The following is a 20,476-nucleotide window of genomic DNA, read 5'->3' as shown; positions in this document are numbered from 1 at the left end:
TCCTGGCAGGGGGCATCGACAGCCCCACATCTTGGTGGTTAAGCAGTTTCTCTCCAAGAATTAGCAGAGTCAGGAACAGCATTTGGATTTGAATTTATGTGCAAGCCTTAAAATACCAGCAGACCTTAGAGGGGACATCAGTCTTAATTCTGGTAGTACATATTTGAAATCATCCAAAGCCTTGGAACTTGGCACAGCACAGACAGGTCTTAAGTTTGGATGCAAATTCTGTTACTATCTAAATGCCAGTATCAGTGTTAACATGTTATAGAATAGCAGCAAGTGTTGTACAGTGAGCAACACCATTTGTGAGAAGGATGACATCAGAAAGTTGATTGCTTATTAAGAATACATCCTTTAAAGCAGCAGCATCGAAATTTTCTGCAGTTACCAGAATGTTCTATATTTGTGCTGCCCAACACGGTAACCACCAGCCACACGTGGCCCTGACCACTAGAAATGTGGCTAGTATGATGGAAGAACTGACTTTTAAGATGTATTTAATTTGCATGAATTTAAATTTAAATAACCATATGTGGCCTGTGGCCAGTGTAGTTCTAGTTTCTAGCGTATCCATTTCAGCACCACTAATGAAGGGTCTGTTCTGTTCCCTGGAGACAAAGTGGGTAACTTCACTCTGCACAAGGGCACCTTCCCTGGTTGCCTGCAAAGTTCCCTGAAATGAAGGGTTGTCATGGGCTATTTTGAGAGGTACCGTGAAACACCAGTGGCAGACGTGCTTGGGCTGCCCTGACCCATTGGCATTAGGGAAGACCTGGGAGGAACCCTTTGCCTCCCCCCACCCCAGCTTCCTGCAGGAACACCCAGGGCATTTAGGGTTGTAGCAACAATAGCTCCTTATCTCCTCTTGATGTCCTTAGAGGCTGTCTGCTCATGCATAGTTTTCAGCTTCTCCCCGGCCAACTGATGGTTAGTTGTACTGACATCTCAGATGTGCAGGGAGGCACTGAGGTTGCAGCTACTCAGGCGGCCACTGGTCATTTCTCCCCCATAGAGGAATTAGGGCATCAAAAAAGAAGCTTTCTCTTTGGCCCTGTTGCCCAAGTGAGAACACCTTGAAAATCCACAATGCCACTCCAGTTCATTGTCTTTCTGGCTGCGTGGCTGTCAAGACTGACTTAACCTCCTTCACTCCTCTCCCTTACCCCATTCTCCAAATTGAGTCCCGAGACACAGATAATTTATATAGTTCTTAAGTTCAGGTTTAACTGGACTGTTTAAAATGCCGGTATAGCCTCCCCTGGCTTTGGTTACATTAACTCTAGCTTTTCTGCCTTGAAGACAGAACATGAAATTTCCCCTGGCAAGTGCAGCCATGAAGTCCCAAGTCCCCAATATCTCTCCTGCCGGCTTGGGGGTGGCTCAGAAATTCTCAGAATAAAGTCAGTTTAAGCCCACTCAAAATTCAAACACAAGGGAGAATGTGACTTGGGAGAACTACTCCATGGGTGCGGGCATTTCTGCTCTGGAAGAATCAAGATTTCCGTTGGCCAGGAGCAAAATACGCCTGTGTTCTTTTCCCAGAATTTAAAAAAAAGCACAAGCTCATCATATTTATAGAAGGAACCTATTTTTAATAAGATAATTAGTGTCCTTACAAATAAACCTGGCAGAGTTCAAAGCACATCTTTAAGCTGTTTGCCATCTGGCAAGAGACCAGTTTTGACTCTTAAATGGATACTTGTACTTGAAAGTATTTTCCATAGGGTCATAAAACTCAAGAGAACTTTGTCCTATAAACAAGGTGATGTTTTAGTCTGATTTAGTCAGTTAATCCTCAAGCTTCTGTGTGCAAGTCCTTACCCCCAGGACACAGGAACACTTGCCCAGCCTCCAGCGTGAGCTCCTGCTTGTGTCTCCAGCATTCCCTGTGAAGCCTTAGAATGATCTGTGTCTTTGGGCCAGGAGGCCACATCTTTGGGCCCTGGCACGCTTAAAGGCACAGGTGAAAGTGAAGCAAAATGATGATAAGGGACACCCCACAGTTACTAGCATCCGATGCTGGTCTAGCAGGTCAAACGGCAGCTCATTTCAACCCCCACAACTCAGTCAAGTGTGTGTGTTGTGCTCCTGTTTCAGCTGTAGAAACTGAGGCCCAGAGCAAGGCAGTCATTGCCAAGGTCACCAGCTACTAAGTGTCAAGAAAGTAATCAGAAGAAGGAAGGGTGAGGGCAGGGAAAAGGAACTTAGGGAGAGGGCCTCACTGGTGGCTCAGGGGGTTAAGACTCAGCCTATGAAGCTCTCCACAGCCACTGTAGCACGAGTTCAATCCCCAGCCAGGGAGCTGGCCACATGGAGCAGCAGACCTCTCCTGACTCACCCGCTGCCCCCTCAGCAGTGTATTTCAGTCAGTCTGCCTGTTCTGTTCCCCACTCTGTCTCTGGTGACTCCTCTCACCCCCCACACCTCTGGCCTGTACCCTAGTTCTTGTATGCATAAATAAATAAATCTTTTTTAAAAAAAAAAGGGAACTTAGGGAGAGCAGAAAAGGAGAGGAAGGAGTTGACTTAGTTTTGAGAGGGTGAGGCCCCCAGCAATGCCTTGAGGAGCCCTCAGGGAGGGGGAGGGGAGCTTCAGCATCATCCTTGGGGACTGGCAGGACTTGGGTCCCCAGTCAGGAGTGTGGATGGACGCAGGGGTTGGTCAGATGGCAGATACCTAGAACTGCGCCAGCCAATGAGACTGAGGCCAGAATCTAGGCTCCTGGAGGGTGGGAAAGGCTAGAAGGGGGAACCCTCTGCTGAGCTGGCTGCTGGTGAGGGCCTGGCGGGTATTAGGAGTCCAGGGTGAGGATGGGGTAAGGCTGAGTGTCACTGTGGGAGGACCCAACCCACCCGGGAGCCTGGTTTCAAACCACTGGCTGCCAGGCCTGCAGAATCCCAGCCGCCACCACCAGCTCTCCTGGCCTTGCCCTCTTCTCCCTCCTTCCCCCCCGACTGGGCCTTTGGCTCTCTCCCCTCCAGGCAAGTCCCTCATCTTTTTTCAGCCCTGTTTATTCAAATGTCTTCCATTCTTTCAGAAATGTTCTTTGCAGCAAGTTGTCCAAACCAAAACCCAGTTTAGCAACCGGCACTACAGGGGATGACCTTGTCCTCCTCTTCTAGGAGCAAGAGTGCTGTTTTCAGGCAGAGTGCAAGTTGGCCCTCCTTGGGGAAGTGTGATTTAACTTCTGTAGATTCCTTAGTCTCACCTGCTAGGAAGGAATGCTAGCCCCTGTAGAGTTGGGGCTGGCGGGGGGGCACACCGAGAAACAGAACACACCTGGGCCAGGCCTGCACAGCCAGCAAGCACCTTGCTCCTTCGCTGTCTGATCAGTAAAATGGCCCTGAGCTGGCAGGTCCACCTCTCTGTGACTGAAGAGGAGTCACAGCTCTGGAGTGCTCCCCCCTTCAGTTTGCAGAAGCCAGATGATGGGCCGAGGGCTAGAGCAGTGAGAGGAGAAGCAGACTGCAGACTTGCTCACTCTCTGGCTCTTGCCTGGGAGTCAGCTGTGGTTTGATTGGGAGGTGACCTGGCACCATTATCTGGGGTCACATGGACAGTGTTTCCTGCTGCCAAGGCATTACATGTGGGCACAATGACCTATGCAGTCATAGTTATGCCAATGGTGATGCCAGTCCTGGATCCAAGATGGCGCCGTGAGTGCCATGTAGCATCTGACAGGGAGAAGGGCCCCTCCAAGAGCCGCAAACACCTGTTGTGTCCACTGCCGCAGAGTGGACAGTGAAGTCAGTCTATGTCCATGTTTTTTTTTAAAGGAGAATAGTAATGTTTTGTTCAAGTCCCACAAGAGTAGAGCACATATGAGGAGCACTTGTCTTGGGGTGCATGTGCAGGCTAGATGTCAGAGAACATCCCTGAGGGGGACCCTGAAGGTGAACTTGCTAGACAGCCTAATGTCTCCAAGGCCACACGCAAAGAGCAGTTGCCTGGTAGAATTTACCTCTTGGGAGAAGAGGGTAAATCTCTTTCCACACCCTTCTTGTAAATCATAAGCTTGGAATGTTAAGGTGGCCTTTTGCCCAAAGACCAACATCAAATATTTATACTACACCAGGGCAAATGGCTTTCTGTGCACAGTAGGGAAGCATCTTTACTTTAATAAAAAATGCAGTGATAATGGAATGTTTTCCGTAGATGGAGGCGATTTAACCTTTTCACATCCAGACCCTTCACTCCAAGGTAGATCTATTTATACCCAGCTCAGTGCATATTACCATGAGGCTGAGTTGTGAAGGTAATAAGTAGATGGGGGTGGACGAGACCGTCAAAACAAGCTCTTTAAAAGCCCAGCTGTCTGCTATCTGTGGTTCATTGACTTCTTTGCTGTTACAGATGACCAAATTTTGACAGTGCTTCTAAACTTGCTTCATAGTTAAGTAGGTGAATCAGCACTCTGGAGTCAGAATAGCAGAGCAGTGGGCTGAGAGGCTGAAAGGCTGGAAGGCAGGCACTGGGTGAGCAGATGGTAAATAAGGATCTGGTTGGATCTGACTTTCTGCCTCTCCCCACAGACCACGCAGCCCCCTCCCAGGCCTGTGACCTGGGAAGAAAGAGGGAAAGTTAGCAGGACCTGGGAGACAAAGTCTGGGTGAGTGGCAGTGTCTCCCTTCTGGACCTCAGCACTGCTGGACACTGCTGTTGGCAGGCCTAACACTGGCATATTATCTATGTCAATTAGGGCACCTAATACTTAAAGCACATGATAGGTACATTCAAAGGGTTTAGAAGTTTTCTGTTGAGACTTTGTAAATTGGACATAACATGTTTTTGTAGAAGCTTCAAGGGAAGGTGTGCTGTGATGTCCTAAAGGAATCAAATATCTTCTGACTATAAGCATCCCCATTCAGCACTTGGGAAAGCCTTATCCAGAGGAGTTCCATAGGGCATCCTTACTGCAGCTGGAATTCCAGTTGGAACTGTATTACCCAGAATGTTAAAAGTGACCTGAACTAGAGGCTTCACAGCACTGTGAAGCTATCTTCAGCCTCTGCAGCACAGTTCAATCCCCGGCCAGGGAGGTGACCCACATGGCGCAGCAGACCTCTCCTGTCTCACCCGCTGCTCCCCTCAGCAGTGTATTTCAGTCGGTCTGACTGTTCTGTTCCCTGCTCTGTCTCTGGTGAATCCTCTTAACCACTACCACCCCCACACACCTATGGCCTGTACCACAGCTCTTGTATGCATAAATAAATAAATCTTTAAAAAAAAAAAAGTGAGTTGAACTATATGGTCCATGCTTGTCCTGGACCCCAAAATATCAATACTTGGTACATCTGAAGATCAGCTCTGTTTTTCCCTTGGTCCTTATGTAAAATGTCTCTTAGAAGGACCTTGAACAAACACTTGGGAGAATCTTTTTAGCAGAGCAGATGAGGCAAGGTTGGTACCTTTGCAAAGACTGATAACAGCATCTCAGTATAAGAAATAAATAAGACACTAAAGCATAGTGTTGATTTATCCCACAGGGATCTCACTTGGAATAGATTATTATGTTCAAGTTGGGATAATATTGGAATAAGACTGCTGTGCTCCAAGAATTGTCCTGACAGCCCTGATTTTTTGAGCTGGGCAGATAATCTCTATCGTTCTGGAATAGTCAGGAATACCCCCAGGCTAAGCACTGGTCTCCTGTGTCCCAGTCCAAGTTGGGCATCATAGTAGTCAGCTATTACTACAATCATGCTGTGTAACAAATGACCCCAGAACTCAGTGTCTGGAAACAGTAATTATTTGTTCTCATGGATTTGCTGGTTGGCTGGAGCAGCTCCCTGGAGGCAGCATTGCTGATGTCAGCTGGGCTTAAAAGTTTGGGGGTCCATTGACCTAAGCAAGCCTGCCGTGGGCAGCTCTGCTCTGTCGGTCTTTCATCTTCCTGGAACCAGCTGGCTCTTTGGGGCGTGGCCACAGAGACACAGATTATCTGCACAGTGTGCTTCTCAAACCTCTGTTTGCATCCTCCGTGTTATGATCCCACGGGTCATGGAAGTCACCTGGATAAGCCCCTCATTGGCAGGTCTCCCCACCGGTCATCTTAGGCTTGACTTTCTTCTCTCATGATTCTGCTGCTTCTCTGGTCCTGGCTGCCCCTCTTCCACTCTGCATTTTTATTCAACTATGTCCGTCCCTAGAATTCTCAAGCCCTGTAGACCCCTGGGGCTGGCTTGTGACATTTGTTCCTGTCTCTGCTCAGGGCAGAGCCCTACCCTGGACTCCTCTTTCAAAAGTAGCCAACCATTGCCTCCATCCTCACTCTGTCCCCTTCACCCACTCTGTATTCTTATAGCAATCATCGCCTCTGGCATTAAGCTGGTTTTCCTTCCCCCACTGAATGGTGAGCCCCGGGGCGGGGGGGGGGGGGGCAGCTCTGCCTCAGTCTTGCAGCTGCTAGAGCTACAGGGATCCCCCACCCAGAGTACCTGGCACCTCAGAGGTGCTCCTGAGTGCTAGGAGGAGTGAGTGAATGTCCAGAAATTTTCTGTGTGAGTTTGAAGGTTTTCAAATGAACCTCACTGCTCCTCCTTCTGAGCTCTCATATTCCATTTTCAGACTACTCCAGGAAGGTTCTTTTGATATATAGGACACGCATTCTAGGAATTTATTATAGAAATTTCTCAAATTTTCTCCCCCGACGTTTCTAAAGTCCTAGTTCTGCTTTCAAGATCCATGTAGAAAAGATAAAAGGAAAATTCATCTTTTGTGTTGAAATGTTTCGTTTGTGTTGTCCTCTTTGTTGTGTTGTCAAAGAGGAGTATGCAGAATCAACTCTTGTATTAACTTAGTAGAAACAAACCCCCCCAAATTGAATCATACATAGTTTATTATACTCATAGCTTTACTGGCATTTTATGCATTTGTTTGTTAATCTTTTTCACATAAAAATTCACAGGCATTGTACACTGTAGCCTTGTACCCTGTCTCTAAAGCATTTTTCTGAACCATTCAATTCCTATGTTGTTTTAGGGGACAGTGTGGCATTTCATTGTATGAAAATCTAATTTATTTAACTTGCATACAAGAACTGGGGTACAGGCCAGAGGTGTTGGGGGTGAGAGGATATACCAGAGACAGAGTGGGGAACAGAACAGGCAGACTGACTGAAATACACTGCTGAGGGGAGCAGCGGGCGAGACAGGAGAGGTCTGCTGCGCCATGTGGGTCACCTCTTGGCCGGGGATCGAACTCGTGCTGCAGTGGCTGCAGATAGCTTCGTAGTGCTGCGTCTTAACCCCTTGTGCCACTAGGGAGGTCCAAAAAGACTTTTTCTTCTCAAAAGTTGACAATATGACTAACTGGAGAGAGGTTGAAATTTTTTTTCAATATTTACTGGCTGTAGAGAGCAAGCGAGAGAGATAAGTGGGTGAAATAATGAATTAGCTGCTGGTTTCTATCCTTTGTGTGTTTCTAGTGGTATGTTGGTATTTTCAACTCTTGATTTGTAAAGCATTTTATATATAAAAAATATCAAGTTTAACCATATATTTTTGTTTGTTGTTTTTGTTATTGCAAATAATTTTCTCTTATTAAGGCCTTTTGGTTTTGTTTGTGAGGTCTGTTGGAAGACAGAAGCTAAAGATTGTAATGTATTTATAGGTCTCTATCCTTGTGATTTTTGGAAAATACTGACAGTTTCTGAACTCCACTGTGATTTGGAGAATGTTCTGAAATTGTTTCTCTTCCCTCCCTGGAAAAAAAAACAATCACATTATATGAGTGGTCCTTTTAAAACCAGAATAGTATAGCATTTTATGTGTTTTCGTCTGCTTGGGCTGCTGTAACAAATCCACAGATTGACTAGGTTTTTTTAACTACAGACATTTCTTTTCTCATGGTTCAGGAAGACCAGGATCAAAGTGAAGAGGCTGGAAAGTTCAGTTTCTTGAAAGAACTCTCTGACTCTCAGACAGCTGCCTCTCCCTATGTCCCCATGGAACTTTCCTCTGTGCAGGCGAGGGGAAGGGGCTCTGTTGTCTCTTCCTCTTCTTATAAAGACATTAGTGCTGTCAGATTAGGACCAGCCTACATGTCCTCATTGGGCCATATTTATCTCTAAAGCCTTTTCTCCAAATACAGTCCTTTTGGAGGCTGGAACTTCAGGATAGGAATTTGGAGGGACACGATTCAGCCGGTAAGTGTGATTGAGCAGTGATTTGTAGACTAGATCTAGGGACCAGGAGGCAGTCTCTGTTGCAAGTCCATTTCACAGATGAAAGGGGTCACCTTGCTTTTTGTGAGAGTGTGTGGACCCAAAACACCTGCTAAGTCCAAGCCTCTTCCCACAATCTCTAATCACAGTGAATCCAGGAGCCATTAACCAAAAAAAAGGAGGGGGGAATGTGTTTGCAGAAAGTGTTTCCCTTCATGTTTTCTGCAGGGGCGGAATTTCCTTTACACCTTCATTGCTTAAATGAGTTCTTGCATCATGTCCTATGTTGGGTGCGTGTGTGTTGAATTGTACAGAACTCAGACCCTGGTATATGGATGGGAAATATATCCAGAGGTAACTCATTTGGGAAAATTCCTCCTTCCCCCAGATTCTGCCTCTTGACAAGAGCTTCCTGAAGTGCTGTCTGCTCAGCAGCCCCTATCATGTGTACTTCTAAGAACCCACACATCCAGAATGCGTCTGACAAGCTTAGATCTGGGGTGTTATATATCTGTCCTCACTTAAAAAAAAAAAATCTCTTTCACCTAAATATAGTTTTCTTCTAAAAACTGTCTCTAAATGACTGTGTTTTACCCTGAATAAGTTCTCCCCAATGCATCCTGACGCTGGAGCGTGAAAAGGAAGGTAAACGCATGAAATCAAATGGTGATTGCTAACAATGAAATTTGGGCTCATAAAATCAAGGATATTATTCAAAACTGCGAGGTAAATTAGTCTCATTCATTCTGATGGGGCTAGACTCTATGGCTGTGTGTGCCTTCTTTAATTAACATGCTGAAAAGATGTTCTGATTGGGATTATTAATGAATGCAGTGAAAATTTTTGCTGCTTGTAAGTCTTCTGCCACAGACGGCTTACAACCCCCACCCCCTTCTCTTTCCACAGATTCCTTACACAGCTTGACAGATGGAGTATTCATCTTTGAGGCTGTTTCCACAGAAGATAGCAAAACCATGCAGGGCTACGATGCTATTGTTGTCGAACAATGGACTGTCCTGGAAGTAAGTGTGAGATTGGCAGGGCCTGGGCTTTTGTTTGGATAGGGAATGTTTTATCCGCTTGCTCCATCTGACCGAAGGCCTGCTCGGAGGTGGCTTTCCTCTGAAAGGCGGGGTCACCTGGGTAGACCCTGCAGGGGCTCCATTCGTCCTGCCATGCCCCCTCCTTGCTCCCTCCCTCCCCCCCCCCCCACTTAGAGAGGTGGGTTCCCACTCTCCTCTTTGTAAGAAAAGCACTGCTGGATCATGGGGTAGGAAAAGATTCTTCTTTAATTTGCATATAGCTAAAAATTCCACATGACATAAATGGGGGAAACTTTGAGTGACTTCATTGTTTCTGGAATTAGGCGCTGTGGCTCCCTTTGCCAGGTGTCCTTAGTAGGAATATGTGCACATGAACCCAATCTTCACATAAGCCGACAGGGTAAACACAGTGATGCCCCTATTTTGTGGATGAGGAAACTAAGGCACAGAGACGTTAGGACACTGGCCTGAGATTACCCATGGAGTCCTCAAAGATGTCTTTCAGAAATGCTGACCCACGAGACCACCAAATTACTGAGGACAGTGAATTCCTCAAGTTGTTTTCCACTGGGACTTTGGTGAAGAGCTGACTTATTTCTGAGTTTTAACTCGTGTGCCCCTTAAAGGCGTTTCTTCAGCTCTGGAAGCAGAAACGTTTTACACTAGTTTCTTGTCCATTCAACATCTGGGATATAAAGAGAGAAACTGTTTGAACACAGAGGACCTGATTCTAAGGCCCTGGCAGAACACTGAGTTGGCGTCACTTTGGAATGGGGGAAACTGCCAAACCCAGCTTTCTGAGCCAAGATAAGACAGATGTGGATGCAGCTCTTTCTAAGGAGGGAGGGGCACCAGGACTCACTGGACATCACTCCCTGGGGCCCTTCAGAACTGCAGCCCAGAGGTGACGTCCTCATCTTTCCACTGGGGGCATGCTGGGCACCCCAAGGGTACTGTTAGCCGCAAGCCTGAGGCAGTTCTGGGCAGGCTGAAGCTCAGCCTGCATCTGAGCAAGTGTGGCCACAAGTCCCTAGAAAAAACCATAGTAATGGAAACAGCAAGTGCAGGGACAGCGTGAGGCTGGCGAGGGTGGGGCTATGAGTTTACGTGTAAGGAAAGTCAAAGCAGATGAGGGCCGATGGCATCAGCTTCCACCAGTTACTCCTGCCTGACCATGGTCCCGAGGGACTGCCATACCTCTCACAAAGTGTGGTGCAAAGGCAGGGAGGCTCCGTGCAGAGACCCATGTGGGTGGTCACATCCCTGCTGGGGCCCCCGAATTTCTTCAACTTAAATGGAGACCCACCCCTGCACTGCAGCTCCAGGTGGTAGAGAACTAGGAGATGACAGGGGTGGAACTCAGAGATGACAAGGCCTGGTGGAAACAGGCCTGTGCTTGTGGCTGAGCAGCCCGCGCCCATCAACACCCAGTCTGCTCAGTAACACTTGACTAGCACAGCGACGATCCAGGGCTGCAGCGAAAACACAAGCCCGCACAGAAGCAATGGTATGCCACAGGGATGGGTGTAAAGTCTCTTGTTGTCTGCATGTTAAAATGCTTGTTAATGAAGGCTTTTCTGGTTTCCCCAGTGGAAGCTGACTCGATGGCATTGATCTAAAATCATTTAAAAAAAAGTGGTTCTCAGTGTGTGGTCCCAAGACCAGCAGCATCAACATTCCCTGGGAAGTTGTTATAAATGCAGATTCCTGGGCCCCGCCCAGACCTACTGAATAAGAAACTCGGGCTGGAACCCTGTGTCCGTGTTTTCACAAGTCCTCCGGGGTCTGTCGTGCCCAAGTTTAAGAACCAATGTCTAAAGGAACCATACTGTGCTCTGCCCCTCCCCACATGTCTGTGGTTGTGAGTTATGGGGTGAAAGGGGTGATGGCAAGAGTACCTCAATCGTGTATCTGTCTTTAATCTTTGAAATGAACTGTGACCTTGCTTGTAACTGCAGTGAGCACCTACTATATAAATCACAGAGAGAAAGAGAGAGAGAGAGAGAGAGAGAGAGAGAGAGAAGGTTACAAACAAATACAAGGGTGCTGTTTTTTTAATACAAAAATAGCTCAATATATGGGTTGAAAGTTAGGTTGGGAAAGACATTGAAACAGAAACTTGTCCCGGATGTGCCAATTGGTTTCCTTTAGGGTTACTTGTCAGCTTGCTTTCTTCCTCAGATATTTGAATATTTCCCCTCTTGACCTCTTATTTTTGTGCATTCATCTATTTGGTGACACTCATTTTGGATTCTCCTTCACATACACACTTCAAGAATATTTGGGATTTCCCCCAGAATCATGGACACAAAGTAGAATTTTAAAGACCTGGGGGGCCTAGTGATGCCCCCTAACTTTCAGAGCTGATCCCACGCATCCTGCCCTACTTAATATTCAGAGACAGATTCAGTCAGGTGGGGAACTTGAAATTGATGCTGGGGAATTTACACCATTGGAATTGGCAAGCACTAGAAATCAGGGATTCCTCCCCAATCACCCTGGAGAGCCAGTTGAAAGCACTTATCAGCACACCACTGCCGGTCATCTCCTCCTGTTAGGCACCCATGTCTCCAGCCTGAGACCTGTCTGAAAATGATTATATCATCCTGCATTTTGGGGTTTAACTCAGTTTGGCTTCTCTGAATGTTTCCTATATAGGGTGGCTTCTGTCTGATCACAGTGTCACTCTCACTCATGGAGAACACCATTTGTTTCATGGTCCTCAGGGATGCCCTGAGCATCTCTCCTTCTAGTGCCCCCATCCCCACCCCCCTGCAGTGGCTTCAAATGCCCCTATTGTTCCCCTAAACATATCCCATTCTTATCCCAAAAGAAATCACAGGAGGCTTAGAAAGATGCATTTCTGTAATGCAAATCCACTCTGGGGCACACCCCACCCCACCTGGCCCATAACCCTGTCCAACAGCAGGATCGGCCCACTTGCTCCTCACAAACGTCTACAAGCTTCTGGAACAATCTTTTGTTTCTCAAGGCCCCCACCCTTCTCTTTAACAATCCACACTAGGATTTGCCAGGAAGTGGCATCAATTTCTATGATTTCTAGAATTCACCACCTTCTGCTCTGACAAGGGAGCCAATATTTGTTCTTTTAAAACCATCTGGCATTTGTTTCATTGCCACAGTTTCTCCAAGATAATTATTTTGGTTCTGAGATCATAGCCTTTGGTGCCAAAGTCAGCAGTTCTCTGCCTTTTTTTCCTGTGATACAGAAGATTCTCCCTCGAATGATCATCTCCAGGAAAGGACCAGGGTTGGAGACCAGGCTATGATCCTCTCCTTTTCCAGCCCAAGCGATCCCAGCATAGAGGGGCTGCCAGGTGTCGGGATCACCTGAGACCTGCTCTGGCAGCTCTCAGCCCTTTGATCAAGCTCCTTATGTCCCACCTCTGCTCCAAGCGTGACACGCAATGTGCTGCATGGCAGGGCTGAGCAAGCACCTTTCCCTTAAAATCTCACTAGGCTTGATGCATTTTAAGTTGATTATTAAGAATTTTAAGCTTTGCTTTGGAGGGCAGGTTGCCAACATCTGTTAAAATTTTTAAGTGCCCTTAACTACCCATGACTCAGCAAGTCCCTACCTCACACCCATTCCTTCTAGAAAACAAAGGTATTTGTTCACAAAAGGCAGATGCAAGGACATTATTTCAGGATTATTAGTAATAAAAGAAAGCAAGCAATGCCCATGTCCAGCAGGGGCAGAGTGGGTAAATAAAGGGTGGTACCTCCGTAATATGGAGGTGGTCATTTTGCAGAAACAGACATGGACGGCACTCCAGGAAATGTTCAGTGAGAAAAAGGAGTTGTAGGGTGAGGCTGTGATGGTGAGTCTCAGGGGTCCACCTGGCTTGGCTGTGGTGTCTGTTTGTTTGGATAATCACTAGTCTAATTGCTGCTGTGAAGGTATTTTTTTAGCTGTGATTAACACTCAGTCAGTACTTGGAGGAAACAGATTGCTTATCCTACATACTGTGGGTGGGCCTCATCAAGTCAGCTGAGGGCCTGAAGAGTCAGCCTGCCTCTTCTTGGATCGCCAGACTCCACCATCACTTGAGCCAAGTCCTCAGAATAAAGCTTTCTATATAGGCATAAAGATATTAGATGTCGATACTAGGTAAAGATTGTGGGTATAGGTGTAGGGGTCTACTTGTATCTCTGTATCATCTCTATCTCTGTACTTTTATCCATATCAGTCTTTTTAGTTCTACTCCTCAAGAGAACCCTGACTGGTACAAACTGAGATGCCAATTATAGGGGGAAAGTCACAAAACAGCAGGATGGATTTTTATGGGGATGTATAAATACAGAACCTTGGTCTGGGAGGCCACCCATCCACATGAATCACGGTGACCGCATGGGAGTGGAAAATGGGAGGGACCATACCTGTAATCTCTCCACTTATAGGTGGGGAAGTTTTCATCTTACTTGGGTAACTAAAAAATAACTTTTTAGAAGATAACTAGTTAAATGAGTCTTCTCCCAGGTGTTTGATACACTTGTTTTCTTCTTATAGGAAAAAAATAAAACAGTAAAATGGGAGTTGAATAATTGCCCTCTTTGGTGTCTTTAACAATTTTTTGTTCAACTTCTTGCTACATACATGTAAGTGTTATATGTGTGTGTATTTAGTTGTGTATTCCTCGTCTCATTCTAGGGCTGATCTTTTTCTTCTTTTTGTGGGTTCACCTCACTTTGGTCACCATATCTAGAGGGCCAGGTACCCACTTCTGTACTTGCAGATCCACACTCATCAAGCTCTACAGACTCACTGATTTCCTTAGTCACCTGCACCGGCTATTCTAGATGACAGCTCCTCCTGGGGCAGCTTCCCTTCCAGCATCAATTGCCAAAGGGCCTTAGTGAACCTCCCCCTGCACTTTCATAGCCAAGTAAAGTGAATCAAACAGTAGGGGTCTTCCCACTCACTGAGTAGGAAGTCTGGAGGAACGTGGGGTGATGGCTGAGCTTTTTCAGAGGATTAAGGACATCATCTGGGACCTGAATTCTGATCCTCACATATCTGCTGGGTTTCTCCTCATGACCCTCGTCCCAAGGTGGCTGCAGCATCCAAGCATCTCTTGTGAACATGATGACAACTGGGAAAAATAGGGACATTTCCTTTTTTATTATTAAGTAAAACCTTTCCCAGACACTCCCAAGCAGGGTTTCCCTTGGGCCCCACTGGCCAGGCTTGGGTCCTACACCTACGTCATAGCAAGGGTCATGGTTGGCTGGGCCTACAGAGGGTGTCAGCTGGGGAGGCAGACAACAGTGACTGCACTGAATGGGGCTAGAGGATCACGGGTATTCTAAAGAAGACCAGGCTGGGAAGCAGCCCAGATGAATGAAGGAACAAATTGATTCTTAATCTGTGTCCTTTTTTTTTCCATGAACTCAGCTGTCCTGTTCTACAAAATTTAGCTATACAAGTTAGACCTTTACAAAAATTTATTCTACAAATAAATATTGCATTCCTACTGTGTGTCAGCCACTGTGAACACATGATAAATGGATGAAATTTGGTCAAGAAGGGTTGATTTCTTTAACTGGAGGGAAAGAGTGCAGTCATTAAAAATGAATGCCCACCCCCTGGCCTTTCCATGCCATCAGTAATTTCTCTTCGCTGCCAAGCTTCCTGAGGGGTGGTGGAAGGCCCTAAATCACCAGGAACTTTTTAAAGCTGATGGGAAGGAGAGAGGCAAGTATGTGTTCTGGTGGAGACCATAGGGCACGATGAATTTAGAGCCTTGTTCCCTGTGAAAAATTCATCATTTTCAGAATCTTGTGACAAATGCATTTTTTAAAAAGTGGTGTGCTTTTTAACAGTCACTGCAGGCCACAGAATGACAAGAGGGAGACTCTATTCAATGTGTGAGAAGGGGTTGCTCTTTTGGTTTTCCTGATGTGTTTAAGAGAATGGTAGGGTGGGGCGGACACACACACACACACACACACACAAACACACATTCACAAACAAACACACCCCTTATTATTTCACAGCTCCTGTAAGGTTGGAAATCCAGATGGGCTCAACTAGGTCTTCTACTTTGGGTCTTAGAAGGCTGAGATTAGGGCCTGGCGAGGCCATGCTCCTCTTTATAGACTCTGGGGAATGAATCTACTCCCAAGTTCATGCAGATTGTTGGCCAAATTCAGTTCCTTGTGGTCGGACAGCACCCTCATTTCCTTGCTGGCCCCACACAAGAGACTGTTCTTCATCCCTTCTCATGCTTTGTTTCTAGCAGGCCCCTTTTAGAACTTGGTGAGTGCTTAGGTTATCTGAAAATCATGGGTAAAGACAGAGAAAATGGTTCTCCAAGAACTCGGTTTTATTAAATCAGCGGATATTGGGGGTTGTAGGGTGTTTTTGTGGCTAAGTGATCATTCTTGGCCACTCATCTGATTTTATTTTTTTGAAATTCACATGACCAAGAGTTTGTGGTATTGAGAGGCTGCCCTCAGAAGAACCTTACTGGAGGGAGGGCTAGTTTGTGGGCCCTATGACACCATCAGGGACTTGCCCTCTCTCACACCATTTTCAGTGGCTTATGTAGAGGTCTAGAAGGGTGTGAGCCTGTGGAGACCCAAAACTTGGAGGCCAAGAAATAGACTGGGTGGCCATCAGGATCTAAAGAAGATAGATGTGATTGGATTCCACGGAACCATTCTAGTTAGGTGTGGGTGGAGAGTCAAGGGCATGTTTGCAACTGGGGAGTGGGGAAGAGTCAGGAAAACCCATCTACACAATGTCAACCACTGCTGTTTTTTGTGTATCTATGTTTTTACACGTGGGATTTCTAAATTAGACTTCAGTTATGTTTGTGGAAAGCATCCCACCACTTTAAAAAAGAAAAGAAAAGAAAAGAAACAAAGCAAGAAACCTTGAAAATGACTTATCTCATCCAGCTTCTTTTCTGAGTAGGTTTCCTCGACTTCTTGTAAAGCCCTTCTAATCTCATTATCTATTACTTTATCAATTGTAGGAACTAAACCAGTCCAATAAAATGTAATGGGATAGAGTATAAAAAAATCAATTGCACTTAGGTTTAAAATAGTTAATAGAATGGAGAATTACCTGATTTGACAGCAATTCTAATGAAAAAGCATTTAGTACAGGCAGGCCAACGGTGAGGCTACTACTCCCCTCAAAATGCTCCAAATGCCCTGGACTATGACAAAGTGGGGTTTTCCAGATCACACCTTGTGTTATGCTGTCCCACCACTTTTGTTCTCTCTTAGCCTCTGCTGAGACCCAGCTCTTCATGGCTCTTTGATGCCATCAGCTGGGTTTGCCCTCCCTTCTGGACGCTTCCCATGCCCCCACCTTACTGCAGAGTTATTTAACTTTTTTAACTACCTGCCCATATATAAATTCAGAGTATGCGTGAGGTCCCTTCATATGCCATCTCTTCCCTCCCATCACAACCCAGGGGTCCTGAAGTATGTGTTTCTCTTTTTTTTTAAATTCTCCCTCTGTCCTTTACATCCTCTATAATTTTGCCATCAACTGCAGTGGTTGATGAGAGACAGACAAACGGTGGGGGGTTTGGGGGGACACAGCAATGTAGAATATACCTAGAGTGGGCCTCCCTGGTGGCGCAAGAGGTTAAGCACCACACTATGAAACAATCCACAGCCTCTGCAGCATGATTTCAATCCCTGGCCGGCCAGGGAGAAACCCACATGGCGCAGCAGACCTCTCCTGAAACTCGCCCGCTGCTCCCCTCAGCAGTGTATTTCAGTCAGTCTGCCTGTTCTGCTCCCCACTCTGTCTCTGGTGAGTCCTCTTACCCCCCACATCTCCGGCCTGTACACCAGCTCTTGTATGCATAAATAAATAAATCTTTTAGAAAAAATAGACTATGCCTATAGATGTTGAAAACAGTTGGGCATATTTATCTTGGAGGAAGAGAAAACAAGGGCAATGAAGTAGCTGGCTCTGTGTCTGTGAAGGGCTAAACTGTGATTAAGCAGAGGCGTAGATGCTGTTTTCCTTCACGTGCAAGGGGCAGGCATGGTCCCTTTGGAGCATTTGTGTGGAACCCTTTCACCCCAGTAGAAGTAGCAGCGACCTGCGGCTGTCACTTCCCAGATGCCAATGCGTTTCAAATGATTTTGGCAACAAAAAGGAGTGAAGCACCAGAACATGCTACCAGATGCATGGATGAACCTTAAAAACCTTATGCTGACACGGGGCATTCCCATGATGGAAACAGCAATAAACAGGTGGACAGATGAAGGCCGGGAAGTGAGCAGTGTGGAGAAGTGATAAGGCAGGGGTCACAGGATTTCCTAGAGGACCCCAAATAGAGTTGGCAAATCTCTCTAAGGCCATTTTACTTTTCCTGACTTGGGTTTTCTCTCCGTCAGCTCTGCCTTTGATGGGTCACGGTCTGGAGGCTGATGGAACCCAGGAGAGCAGGCTGTACTGCTCTTGTCTCTGGGCTGTTGAGGAGAGGGCAGCTGGCGTGGGGGAGGAGCCCCTGGGGGGTCCTATCTACCACAGGTTGGATATTCCTGTTGGTAATTTCTAGCACCTCAGAAGGCCTATTAGAAAACCACTTTCAGGAAGCAGGGTCCTCAAAAGACATACTGTGGGATTAGAGCAACATCATTTAACTTGAGGGAGAGGGTAGCATGAGGAAAGGGGTTCAGAGAGAACTGGTTACCATAGCAACAGGATGCTGACAAATGGGTCACCATGAAGAGAATTGTGACGAAAGAGAACACGGAGCCAGTGCTGGCCTGAGAACATGGCACCTTGAATGCACTGCGTGGTGCAGTTGGGCAGGAGAAAGCCTGTTGAGTCGGGGGCTACACACATTAAAGGTCTTACTCTCTCAGGGGTGAACCCACGGTTGCTTTGTGGGGTTCTGTTGCTGCATTGCCCAGCAGCTGTGGAATAATCCTTTATTCCACTTCCTCCTCTGTTGCAATGATTTTGAACCAACCTTTGTTCAGGCACATCTTCTGAATTAGCATTTATGATTATTGGTAAGCGGTCAGGAACCTACACTAGATAAAGGTAAGAAGCTTGACATCATTTTAAGTTCTAGAGTTTTGGCTGATAGCCTCCCCCCACCACCTCAAACTAAATACCTTTTAATTACACACACAGACACACACACACACATCCCTCATAGGGAAGTTCCTTTGAAATCCTTTTTCTAGGTAGTAGATGAGATAAAAAACTAAGAAAGAAGGGTTAAAACTACAATCCCTCATCCATCTCAAATTGTCTAAAGAGAGTCATCAAATGGCAAATCCCATCTGCTGAGAAAGTCTCCTTTCCTCTCCCTCATCTAAGCAAGTGGAAGGGACTTGACAAGTCTCTGGATGGAGAAAATGCTTTTTGTTTAATTGTTATCAAACAAAGCTGTTTCCAAGTCTGCTGGAGAAGACGTGCTCGCCCCGGCTCTGAGGGTGTGCGCACGTCAGCTTCTGGGGAGCGAGCACCGTGCTGTCTCTGGGCGCTGTCACTGTTCGTGGTATTGCCGAGCAGCTGACAGGATGGAACAGCTTTGAGTTGCTTAACTGTTTGCACTCAGAACCGCAGCATCTGCCCGATGGAGACTCAGAGCGCCCCCAGCCAGTGCCCACTTCACCTTGGAACAGCCTTCCGTGTCCAGCATCATCCGGGAGCCTGTGTTGTAGCACACCTGGGAGCTTCTCCTCCTGCCCAGGCAGGTGATGACAACAGACAGCTCCATTCTGGCTAGGGCAGGCCGCCTCCTGTCCCCCCCCCCCCTCCCCGCTTCTGAGTTTGTGACTTCAGAGAAACCACACCAGCCAGGACCAGCCAACGCACTTGTCCTAGACTCCCGGGGAGTGTTATCTTGTGCATACAGGTTTGGTTTTCCTGCCAGCTTGGCATGCGTGGCCCTTGGGAGAAGCCAGGGCACTGTCTGGAGCGGGGAGGTTGCTCCTGTGGTTGGTTTTATCTCTGCCTCCCAGGGCATGCTGGGGGCAGTGCTGGCCTCACGCTGGGTTATCGTAGATTAGACTCCAGGGCTCCAGATGCCACGTGAGTGCACAGCCTGTCTGGCGGGGAGGAGACGAGGGCTAGGTGTGCCGGCCTGGAGTGTGGTGAGCTTGAGCAGCACAGACGGCTGCAGCTAGTGGCTGAGACTGTCTGATTCTCTCACATGGGCCAAGCGACTTGCACTGTGATTTTCTTCCTAGAGATTTGCCAGGGCCTTGGTTCTCCCTGCAGTGAGAGTGCGCTGTCAGCTCTTCCCTGGAATGAGGCATCCAAGAGCTTCAGGATTAAAGTAACAATCCTTACCTGCTGCTCCTGAGTCTGTGGGGCAGCTGCGGGCTGTGCTCATCTGGCCTGGGCCTGCCTCGGCCCCGCTGGGCTTTCCCCTGCTTCTGCATGAGCTCCATAGGCAGCTGACCGGTCCGGGGTGGCCTTGCCTGTGTGCTGGTGGGTGGAGGCACTTGTTTCTCCTCATGCCACAGCAGGCCCTGTAGCGCAGGCCTGGCTCCCTGAGCGCAAGGGCACGCAGCCCTCGAGCCTTAGGTTCAGACTCCCAGTGTCCTGGCCTCCGTTTTCTGTGGCCAGAGCGAGTCCTAATACCAGCCTGGCTTCACGGGCTGGAGAAAGGGACTGGACTCCATGGAGGGGCCACAGAGAGGCCCAGAGACTGGGAGGTAATAATTGAGACCATTTCTGCAAACGGTGTATCTCAAATAGTAATAAGAGTTGTTATTATGATTTTGATGGGCTCTGGAGTTCTCGCTCCGGAGAGGAAATCAGGCAAAGGAGTGAATTAACCAGCAGGGGTGGGGAGAGTCTTAGAACAGAAGCCTTCTACGAGCCGCACGTATTTTCATCTGCCCTCTTTTCTACATCAGAAAACTAAGCTTTTTTCTTTTTTTTTTTTAACGTATTCTCTTTGAATGTTCTGAAAGCCAAAGTTGTCTAAAATGAGCCGACTGCTTTCTCAGTCTATTATGTTGGCCTAATTACATATCAGCAAAATGTTTTTCGGGAGCATTGTGTGTAAAACAAAGAGCAAAACAACTTCTCCTGCAGCCCCAGAACCCTGCCCCTCCCCCTGGCTGGCAGAGGCTGTGGTCCAGCAGGAGGCCTGGGGTGGGGAGGGGGGCAGGCCGAGGGCCAGAAGGCTGGGCTCCTGCAGCCCTTTCCCCAGAGACTGCAGAAGGTCACTAGTCCCCTTCTCCCTCCAGCTCACTTCACGGTGCCTTCAAAGCACCCCTTCCCCCTCTAGGATTCCTGGGACAG

At 47.2% G+C, this 20,476-nt stretch overlaps 1 protein-coding gene across 5 annotated transcripts in view; it reads left to right on the top strand.

Moving 5' to 3' along the window:
• Positions 1 to 20,476, top strand: part of RFTN1 (raftlin, lipid raft linker 1) — a 163,627-nt gene that overhangs the window by 126,954 nt on the left and 16,197 nt on the right. For all 5 annotated transcript variants that reach the window (XM_037524760.2, XM_037524771.2, XM_037524764.2 and 2 more), the window contains exon 7: positions 9,074 to 9,189. In XM_037524760.2, the coding sequence (XP_037380657.1) occupies positions 9,074 to 9,189 (116 nt within the window). The remainder of the gene's footprint in view (positions 1 to 9,073; positions 9,190 to 20,476) is intronic.

The sequence above is a fragment of the Talpa occidentalis genome, unplaced genomic scaffold, assembly GCF_014898055.3.
Source record: "Talpa occidentalis isolate TD23 unplaced genomic scaffold, MPIMG_talOcc4v2.1 talOcc4.10, whole genome shotgun sequence".
Lineage (NCBI taxonomy): Eukaryota > Metazoa > Chordata > Mammalia > Eulipotyphla > Talpidae > Talpa > Talpa occidentalis.
This window is presented reverse-complemented; position numbering and strand designations above follow the sequence as displayed.